The 11,032-nt window shown below is 45.4% G+C and overlaps 1 protein-coding gene across 4 annotated transcripts in view; it reads left to right on the top strand.

The window, feature by feature from the left end:
* The first annotated feature begins 362 nt into the window (after positions 1–362).
* Positions 363–11,032, top strand: part of ARHGAP26 (Rho GTPase activating protein 26) — a 428,404-nt gene continuing 417,734 nt past the window's right edge. For all 4 annotated transcript variants that reach the window (XM_080672378.1, XM_080672379.1, XM_080672377.1 and 1 more), the window contains exon 1: positions 363–931. In XM_080672378.1, the coding sequence (XP_080528504.1) occupies positions 778–931 (154 nt within the window). In that variant the 5' untranslated portion in view covers positions 363–777. The remainder of the gene's footprint in view (positions 932–11,032) is intronic.

The following is an 11,032-nucleotide window of genomic DNA, read 5'->3' as shown; positions in this document are numbered from 1 at the left end:
TGCAGGGCGGACAGAGGGGAACTGCTGCCCTAATTCCCAGGTTATTCGTACTAGGCACATCTAGGCTCCTCCGCTTCCCAGATTTGCAGATGCACCATCTTGGACTAGGACCCGGACCGCAGCAAGCGTGCAAGATTCTGGGTGGCGGGCCCCGTGCACTGAAGCAATTACCACCTAGGTTCGGGTCTGCAGCACAGCGCGGGCGGGAGGGGGCGGAGCTTGCGTTGCAGCCCCAGGCGGTAAAGTGGCCCGCCCTCTGCCTCAGGCCCCGCCTCCAGGCCCCGATGATTGGGTCAAGGCCGCGGAAGGGCCGGGCGTCCGCGGGAGGCCGGGGGGGTCGGGCTGAGGCGGGCGTGCTGATTGGTCCGGCTGGGATTAGGTCATCGCTAGCAGGTTCGAGCGGCCCGACGCGGCCGGGCGGCTGAGGCTGCTGTGAGAGGGCGCTCGAGGCTGCTGGAGAGCTAACCAGCCAAGGAGGCGGGGAGGCGGCTCCCGCACTCGCTCTCCAGCTCGCTTGCTTCCCGGCGCCGCTGCTGGTCTGCTACTGCGCTTCCTGCTCGCCTGCCGCTCCGTAACGCGCCGTAGCAGCCGGGTCCGGGCTGGGTTCGGGAGTAGTGCTCGCGGGCGGACGTCGCGCGGAAGGCGAGCCGCGGCCACACCTGTGGAGCCGGCGGCCGTCCGGGGTGCCAGTCGGGGTCTCACCGCGTGCGTGCTCGGGGTTGCGGGCCGCGAGGGCTCCCGGGGAGGCGCGCCCCCCGGCTGGGCGCCTCTGGCACCATGGGGCTCCCGGCGCTGGAATTCAGCGACTGCTGCCTGGACAGCCCGCACTTCCGAGAGACGCTCAAGTCGCACGAAGCGGAGCTGGACAAGACCAACAAATTCATCAAGGAGCTCATCAAGGACGGGAAGTCCCTCATCAGTGCGCTCAAGAGTGAGTGTCCCCGATCCCAGCGGGGACGCAGCCCGGGCCGGGAGGGGGCGTCGGGCTCGCTCAGCCCTGGGTGTCTGGGCACCCGGGCGACCGGCTGGTTTTCTTTCCCTGGGGCGCTGAGGGACAGGCGTAGATGCTTGTGAGTGAGGCGGGAAGGGTACGTAAAATGGGCGAGCCAGCGACTATCCGGCGAGGAAAGAGACCGGGCGCCCAGCCCTCTGCGTTCTGGAATGGTCGGGAGATGGCCGAGCGCTAGTGGTGCTCCAGGCTCCGCGGTGGGTGTGCGCGGCACACAGGTGTCCCGGAAGTGGGACGGTGGGGCCCGGAGCGCCGCAGCCTGTGGGAAACCCCTAGCCTAGCGCCTACGGCTCAGGCTCCCTTGGGGAAGAGTTGCTCACCCTTGGGTGCCCAGCGTGGGAATGGAGCATCCCCTGTCCAGGGGGCGCTGCCTCCCCTCAGGAAAAGGCGGCTTGGGACTGCTTCGCTCCCTGCACGCAGCTTCAGTCTGCTCAGGGCCGCCGGGTTTTCCGAAAGGCACGCGAGAAGGTCTGGGTGGAATGGTTGGTTGCTTAGCCCAGGATTCTTTGGAGTATTGGCAGCCAATAAACCCCAAATCTAGAGTCAGAACCATGTACGAATGCAGGTCCTGATTCATGTGTGTAGCAGGAGGTGATAGAGGTGGGGCTCCAGAACCCGAGTGTTCCTTTACTCTAAACCGTGGGCGAGTGTTTAAAAATAGAAGGAACATATCCTGACTCTTCCCCCTTCCGCTCCCTTGCTCTCCTTTTTACTTCTCCCGCTATCCTTGAAAACTCAAAGGTCTGAGAAGGAATGTCCTCGGTTCTCCATCAGAAAAGAGAAGTTTAAACTTATTCCTCAAGATTCTGGAACCTTTTGTAAAACCATTTTTCCTTGTTTCCTTTCGGTGGGGGAAGAAATGAAATTTGCAGTCTTGTGTATGATTTTCCCTTGACTTTTTTTGCAGAGCCAGAGAGTTGCTCCTTCCGGCCAAACAAGAGTGGCCTGGGTTTGAGCATTTCAGATTGTGAGATCCTTTTTCAGGCCATCCATTTAAAAATAGTTCAGGACATCTTTTAGTTTTGAGAATCAGGAATAATGTGAAGGCAGAGAGTGGAATTGTGTTTGACTTCACTTTTCCTGTCTCTGTGATGGATTTCTTCGTAGGTGATACCTTTCAGCTAAGAACGGTTGCGTTGGCAGACTAAGGACCTAACTGTGAGAATTTCCCCAGCCTCACTAAAGGAGATTTACAGAAGACAGGTGCCTGAGATGTCATTTTGTGAGCCTTTTATTGCTAAAAATGAAGAGGGAGACAATGGAACCCCAGGGCAGTAGGTGCCAATCTTTTGGGGTGAAATAGACGTAGAACTGTGACGTTATGAGGCTCCTCAGAGGCTGGAGACTGTGACCTGAAGCACGTAAACAGATTCTTCCTTTGTCAATGATCAGGGCCATCCTGGGTTCAGGGAATACTTGGCCCCTGGTTTGGTGTAAGTTAGGAGCCCATTTATAGGTTGGCCCCACCAATTTTGATTGAATCTCAGGCCTTCTTTTAATCAGGCCTCTGCTTTATCCGGTGAACATTCCAATGCTGTGCCTGCTGTGTGCTGGGTACTGCCCTGGGCATGGAGGATGTAGCAGTGAATATTCTGCCCCTGGGGCTACAGGGACTCAATAGAATTATCTCTTGTGCTGTTATTCTTTTTACAAATGAGAAAACAGGCTTGGGGGATTCACTAGTCCAGAGCCACACTAGCAGCAGGGCTTAGTTTGGAACCCCCACTTGGTCTGAGCTGGAGATGGAGTTCTTGCTGGTGCAGAGCTCTTAATCCTGCCCCATCCCACTTGACCAGCAGGGACCCTATGGACCAAGCCTTCTGGAATTAGGACTTGGATTTTGTATCTGGCCTTGAATCTGAAGAGGGTGCAAGTGTGTGGCTGGTAGTTTATTTGACTGCTATAATTTTGTGTGTGTGTGTGTGTGTGTGTGTGTAAGAATTCTTTGGGTTGGAGGAAATAATTCAGTGATAGGGTTTAAGAGTTATTGAAGTTGTGTAATGGAATTGACCACCCGTGTAACTTGAGGGAAAGTCTTACATGGAACTAAGTGTTCTAATCTCTGAATATGTAGCTCTACTACTACTACTACTACTACTACTACTACTACTATTTGGACAGGTCATGTGGCCTCTTAAAATAAAGAGGATGAAATCCCAGACTTCAGGCATTCCGTTATCATTAGGTGCTTGCTACATTGTATACACTATTACTATATTAGTATTTATGTATTGTTTTCCTTTGGGTGATACTTATCACTACTGTAAATGTAAAGGTAGTATTTTAAAAAATAAGTACATAATTTATAAGTAACAGTGGTTTGGATGATTTACAGTCTCTTCCAGCTCTAAAATTTTATGGCTTTATTTTATAATTAGTATTTATAGATCTTTAGATTTAATTTTTATTTGTGTGTTTATATGGGGCAATAAAACTGGCCTTTAGGGATTGCCAAGGTTCAGCTAGATCATTATTTATTGCTGCTTCCACTTTATGAGTGAGGAAACTGAAGATCAGAGAGATCAGTAACCTGCCCTAGGCAACACAGCAAATAAGTATATTTAAACCAAGTTGTCTCATTCTAAAGCCTGTGCACTTAATCCTGAAGCAAGACTGTCCACTAGGTCAGTTTTCTCTTGAGTCCCCTTGAAAATCTGATAAATAAACACCATGGACTCCATAAAATGAACTTAAAGTCTTTCCCTGGAGTCCAAACTTCTGGTCAGGACACATAGAAGATAAGCAATAAGATGATTTGGGACCTACATTTTTTAAAAATCCTGGTTTTGGAGATATGCAGTAGTGCCTTTGAGGCTCCCAGTCACTTTTTCTATGCTGATTTGTTCAGGCCTTTTCTGTGGGCACTTATTCATCCGCCCAGGTCCCTTTCCTTGACCTGAGTAATTAGTGTCTCAGTGAAGAGGATTATCCTCCTCCTCCTCCTCCTCCTCCTCCTCCTCCTCCTCCTCCTCCTCCTCCTCCTCCTCCTCTTCCTCCTCCTCCTTTTTCTTCTCTCTCTCTCTCTCTCTCTCTCTCTCTCTCTCTCTCTCTCTCCTATAGAGACAGCAGAGGGTCAAGATGAATTTGGGAGTTATAGAATTAAGAAATTTAGGATTTCCTGGGTTTGAATCTTGACCCCATCACATACTGGGTGACTCCAGGCAAGTCACTAAGCCAGAGTTCCTCCTCTGTAATATGAGAATAGCCACATTCACCCTCTAGGTCTAAATGAAATATTGTGTATAAAGAAAATACATTAGCTTGAGCTGGTGCATAGCACTGCTCACTTAATGATAGTTATCATCTTCCAGCATTCAGGGTTGTCAAAACTTGGAGCAAAAGTCACTTATGAGTAGAAGGGTGGTAAATTTGGTTTGGGTATAAGGAGTTAGGCCCCTGCTTCCTTCATGCCAGTTGTTGGTAGCTTACACAGTGGTGTATGTATTAACTATTGGTGGGAAGAATCCTGGTAATGTTTGTGTAAAGTTGTAGCTATGCAAAAAACAAAACAAAACACAACAACAACAAAAAACCACCACAGTTAAAAAAAAAAAGTAAGTCTTCTAATATCTTTGCTGTTCCTAATAACATTCTGGCATCTTGAATTTTCAGTCTTCTTGCAGGAGTAACTTCCTGCCTCGGTGGTTGTGCTGGCTGCCTCTCTCTGCCTTGTAGGGAAAGCTTGTGGAATGTATTGGACTTCATGTCTGGCTATCTCATGGAGTCAATGGCAAAACAAATGTGGTTTCATAGAAATGAAAATGAATCAGGTTGTTGCTTTTGAGAGGTGGTGAGGGTCTTCAGGAACTGTGTTTCTATCTTGGCAGTTGGTTTATGAACCTGTTGCTGGGGATATGCTTCTTTAAATTTGACTTCTGTTCTCTGAGACAGAGTGAGGTATCCTTATTCTCATAGTCTAAGGTGAGTCAGAAATGCAAATTTTAAAATATCAACTTTATTGCGATATAATTCACCATACCATACAGTTCACCCATTTAAAGCATCCAATTCAATGGTTTTTAGTTCATTCACAGTGTTGCACAGCCATCACCATAATCAACCTAACATTTTCATCACCCTCAAAAGAAACCCCATTCTTACCTGGTTGGTGGCTCAGTGGTTGAGCATTGACCTATGAACCGGGAGGTCACTGTTTGATGCCCAGGTTGCACATGACCAGGTTTCAGGCTCAATCCTAAGTAGGGGGTGTACAGGAGGCAGCCAATCAATTATTCTCTTTCATCATTGACATTTCTCTCTCTTGCTCCCTCTCCCTTAATCTCTGAAATCAATAAAAATATATATTTTTAAAAAGAAACCCCATTCCCATTAGCAGTCATCCATTTTTCCCCCAGCTCCACTTCCCCAATCCCTAGTAAACCATTCATGTAATTTCTGCCTCTATAGATTGGCCTATTCTGGACATCAGAAGTGCAATTTAAATAGTTTTCTCCAAGATGGTGGTGGGTGACCAGCGTTAGGCACAGAGTTCTTGATTGGAATTCTGTAAATTGCTCTCTCTTCCTCAGGGGGATTTAAGTAGAGGTGAGGTCCCAAAGACTGAACCGTGTCCCAGGGCCCAGGGAAACCCAGGTGTGCCTTTGTGTTTCCAACCCAGGAGAGGGAACTGGCTTTCTTCTAGTTCATGGTACTTTGTTGGATACAAAAGAGTTCACCAAAACAAGACTAAGCATCTAGTCCCTTCTCTCAGTGAGCTTTTAGTCAGGTTGGGCAGGCTATGTGATACTGAATCAAGCCTTATTCTTATTCTTGGGTAGGTATTCTTCTGGGTAACACTTTTTTTTTTTTTAACAAAATGAAATGAATGTATTTATATTTCTCTAGTTGAGCCCATGGTTTTCAGGAGCTGTTTTGGAGATGACACACCTTTTCCATTGCATTTTTGACAGGTAACAATTCTGAGATCTCTGGCCTGCATCACACCTCCAAAGGCAGCCACAGTGAATTTAACGGAAAGTAGTCAAATAAGAATGCCAGCAGCCCTTGTTTACTGAGCACTTACCAAGTGCTCAGCTCTATGCTAAGTGCACATTGTCTCATTAAGCCTATCACCATCCTGTGAGATGAATACTCTTATTTTTCTGCATCTTATATTTGGGGTAACTTGTTTAAGGTCACACAGCTAGGAAGTTGTACAACCAAGTTTTGAACCTGGCAATGGACCTACAGGGCCTTCTCTTGAACATGACTCTTCGATGCTTCAGTAAACATGCTGGCAGTGAAGATGCAAATTCTTTATAGATCTAGACCTTAGAAAGGAGAAACATGCAGCAGGTGCTAGATTAAGTGAGAACATTGTCTCACCCCAGTTGTTTTTCAGACTCTGAGCCCTAGGTATCAAAGAACAATTGATACTTATACTTTGTATTGTGCTCTGAAGTTTTGTGTTTCTATCTCCATCATTGGGTTAAAGAACCATAGTAGGAGGGGCAAATGAGGGTTTCTGACTATCTCTTGGCTTTGTAAAACAGTAGTTTCTCTTTTATAGCATTAATTTCTTTTTAATTAAAATTTTGATTGTGATATAATTAACATAATGTTTTAGGTATACAACATAATGATTTGATATTTGTATATATTGTGAGGTGATCACCATGATAAGTCTGTTTCCACAGTTTCCACAGTTATAATTTTTTTCTTTTGATGAGACTTTTAAGATTTATTCTCTTAGCAACTTTCAAATATTCACTACGGTATTATTAACTATGCTATGTATTCTTTCCCCATTACTAATTTATTTTATGACTGGAAGTCATTATATTTTAATTGGGTAAAAAAAGCATTGAACAGGAAAGCCAAAAATCCTATTCCAGATTTGGTAAGAGCAATGGTTCATCCTCTTTGTTCATTAAAATGAGTAAAAAATTGACACGAAGAGTTGTGTGCTTTAAAGCATATCATCTTTTTGTACTTTTTAAGGATTTGATACAGGCTTTTTGCAATAGTGAGATAAACCCTTATTGAATGGCATAAACTCTCCAAGGATGCTCAGTGCCAGCCAGCTTTGTTTAGGAGTAATTATATCACTCACAAAATCCTAAAGGAACAAATGGGTATTGAGTTAGCAAAACATCTTCCCCAGTTCCATTGCTTTGCTTTATCACCTTGCAAATAAAAGGAGGGGGGGGAAAAAGGATTTCCTGATTATTTGTAAATGATATTTTACAATACTGACATTTGGAGTGTTATGCATACACATATAGACAATAGCAAATTAAATCCAAATAAGGTTTTGCAGTTTTTATATAATACTGGCTTAAAAAAAAGTCCTCCCACTTTAATTCATTCTGCTCTCAATTAGATTGAATAAATTGCATCTAATCTGTAGTTCTCAACCCACTGACTGAGACTTAAGCTCTCCTCCTCCCTGCTTTTAAAACTAATTAATAGACTTTATTTTTAGAGCAGTTTTAGGTTTCTAGAACAATTGAGTGGAAAGTATAGAGAGTTCCCATATAGTCTCTCATACCTATTCCTTCCTATTATTAACATCTTGAAGTAGTGAGGTACATTTATTACAGTGGTGACATAATGTTATTAACTAAAGTCCATAGATTACATTAGGGTTCACTCTTTTTGTTGTGCATTCTGTGGGTTGGGACAAATGTATAATAACAGGTATTGGCCATTATAGTATCATACAGAATAGTTTCATTGCCCTAAAAGCCCCTGTGCTTCACTCCTGTGCCCCATCCTTGACAACCACTAAACTTCTTGTTTCCCCAGTTTTGCCTTTTCCAGAATGTCATATAGTTGGAATCATACAGTATGTAGCCTTTTCACATTGGCTTTTTTTACTTAGCAATATGCACTTAAAGTTTCTCCATTTGTTTTGTGACGTGATAGCTCATTTCTTTTTATCACTGACCAATTTGCCATTGTCCGTATGTACGACATGAATGTATCCATCCATCTATAGAAGGACATCTTGGTTGCTTCCAAGTTTTGGCAAGCTTATCTAATAAAAGAGTAATATGCAAATTAACCATCACTTCACTACACCCACAAGACACACCCACCAGCCAATCAGGAGTGAGTATGCAAATTAACCCAACCAAGATGGCTGTAGGCATGGAGTGAGCAGGAGGCTTGGGTTTCCCCAGCAATGGAGGAAGCCAAGCTTTCCACACACCCTGGCAGGCCCAGGCCTCCACTCAAGGCTAAAAAGTTTCAATTATAGGAGATAAATAAATCCCAGATACCAGGGCCTCTGCTTGGGTTGCCGGGGGGCGTGGCTGGCCTGCAAACCACCACAGGCCCCTCACCCAGGCCGCCCCACGCCCCAAGGGAACCCCCACCCTGATCTGGGTCACCCTTCAGTGAAAACCAGCTGGCCCTGACACATGCACCAGGCCTCTATTCTATCTAATAAAAGAGTAATATGCAGATTGACCATCACTTCAACATACAAGATGGCTGCCTCCATGTGGTCAAAGATGGATGCCCCCATGTGGACACAAGATGGCCGCCACAAGATGGCCAGCAGGGAAGGGCCGTTGGGAGGGACCAGGCCTGCAAGGGAGGGCAGTTGGGGGCAATCAAGCCTACAGGGGAGGGCAGTTAGGGGTGACCAGGCTGGCAGGGGAGCAGTTAGGCATCAATCAGGCTGGCAGGGGAGTGGTTAGGGGGTGATCAGTCTGGCAGGCAGAAGCGGTTAGGGGCAATCAGGAAGGCTGGCAGGCGAGCAGTTGGGAGCCAGCAGTCCTGGATTGTGAGAGGGATGTCCGACTGCCCGTTTAGGCCCGGTCCTATAGGGATCGGGCTTAAACAGGTAGTCGGACATCCCTCAAGGGGTCCCAGATTGGAGAGGGTGCAGGCTGGGCTGAGGGACACACCCTCCTGTGCACGAATTTCATGCACCGGGCCTCTAGTTATGAATAAAGCAGTTTCATGGTGTGGACGTGAGTTTTCAACTCATTTGAGTAAATGCCAAGGAGCGCAATTGCTGGATCATGGTATGGTAAGAGTATATCTAGTTTTGTAAGAAACTGCCAAACTATCTTCCAAAGTGGCTGCACCATTTTACATTCTCACCAACAATGAATGAGAGTTCCTGTTGCTGCACATCCTCAGCCACATTTGGTGTTCTCTGTATTTTAGATTCAGGGTGTAACAAACAATCCTATCTTTTTCCAGAACTTTTTCATCATTCAAAACTGAAACTCTATACCCACTAAACAACAGCTCCCCATTATTTCCTCCCCCTGTACCTGGTAAACCTCTATCCTACTTTCTCCATGAATTTGAGTACTCTAAGTACCTCATACTAGTGGAATAATCCAGTATTTGTCCTTTTGTGCCTGGTTTATTTCAGTTAGCCTAATGTTTTCAAGGTCCATCCATGTTGTAGCATGTGCCAGACTTTCATTCCTTTTTAGGGTTGGATATCTTATTTGTTGAGTTTTAATTACCAACACCTACCATTAAGAAAGACTATTCTTCCCTGGCTGGTGTGGCTCAGTTGGTTAGAATGTTGTCCCATGCACCAAAGGGTCGTGGGTTCGATTTCCAGTCAGGGCAGTACCCAGGTTGCAGGTTCCCTCCCCAGTGGGTGTGGGTACAGGAGGCAACTGATCGATGTTTCCCTCTCACATTGATGTTTCTCTCTCTCCCCCTCTTCCCCTCCCTGTCCCTTTCTCTAGAATCAATGAAAAACATATCCTTGGATGAAAATTAAAAGAAAAAAGAAAAGAAAGACTATTCTTTCTCTTAAATTTATAAAAAGGTATTTTTCCCCATCTCCTCTTTTATCCCCCCTTCAGAATGATCACTAACACTCTGAATTAACTTATTGATTTTTCATGGGTATGTATCTCAAGAACATTAAGTTTATGGTTATTCTTTTCAAAGTAGTCTTTTGTTTTAGGTCTTCATATTTTTAGGGAGTTTTTTTTTTCAATGCTTTATTGAATTATTTCACCAGTTTTAGTTGTACAATTCAGAGTTCTGCAACCAGCACCCCAATCCAATTTGAGAACATTTGCATCACCCCACAAAAAAAAGCTCTCTGCATTCTTACCTCAAGCCTCAGACAACCATTAATTTATTTTTTTATTTTTTGAAGCATGACACAATGTGGATTTATTACTCCCGGTTTCACACGTCAGAAATCCAGGCATGGAGGGACTGACTGAGTTTTCTGCTCTGGGTCTCAAGAAGCTGAAATCATGGTGTCAGCTTTTACCTGGAGGTTCTGGGGGAGAATCTTCCATCCACCTCATTTCAGTTGTCCACAGGATTCATTTCCAGGTGGCTGCCTGCGGTCCCCATTCTCTTGCTGACTGTCAGCAGGGGCTACTCCCTGTTCTTAAGAGACAGCCACACTCCTTCTCATGTGGATCCTCCATCTTCAAAGCCAGCAAGAGCTCTCTTAGTCCTCAGAATGCCCGCTGAAACTCTGATTTCCTCTTTTGCCACGGGCCAGGGAAAACTCCCAGATTTTAAAGGGTTCCTGTGATTAGATTAGGACCACCTGGATAATCGCCTTTTTGATGACCTGAAAGTCAATTGATGAATTCCTTGTGCTGTATAATGTAACAGAACCACATGAGTGATAGCTCGTCATATTCACAGGCTCCCCCACAGCACGTTCTGGCAGACTGTCACTTTTTTATTCCTTGTACAGGGCAATCTCTTTCTTACCCCAAGGCATTTGCACTTGCTCTTCCCTCCACTGGGAAGATTGAGCTCTAGACCTTCTTTTGCACAGTTGGCTGCTTCTAGTCATTTCAGCCTCCATCAGAGGTGTCCTCAGGCGGGCTGAATCCCTGCCCACTCAGCTGGTCAGTGTCAACCATACCTTCCATTCGTATTTTCTTCATGTACATATCAACAGCTGAGGTTATTTTGCTGACTTATATGTTGGCTTATTTTTGTCTGGCTCTCCTAGCTTGATGTAAACCCCATGAGAGCCTTTCTCTGAGTGTCTTGTCTCCCACTGGCCTGGCAGAGCCCCTAGCACTTGGTTGGTGCTCAATAAATAATGTTTGAATAAATAAATGA

The sequence above is a fragment of the Plecotus auritus genome (assembly GCF_963455305.1).
Source record: "Plecotus auritus genome assembly, chromosome: 6".
Lineage (NCBI taxonomy): Eukaryota > Metazoa > Chordata > Mammalia > Chiroptera > Vespertilionidae > Plecotus > Plecotus auritus.
The sequence above is the reverse complement of the archived record's forward strand: the minus strand, read 5'-3'. Positions and strand labels throughout refer to the sequence as shown.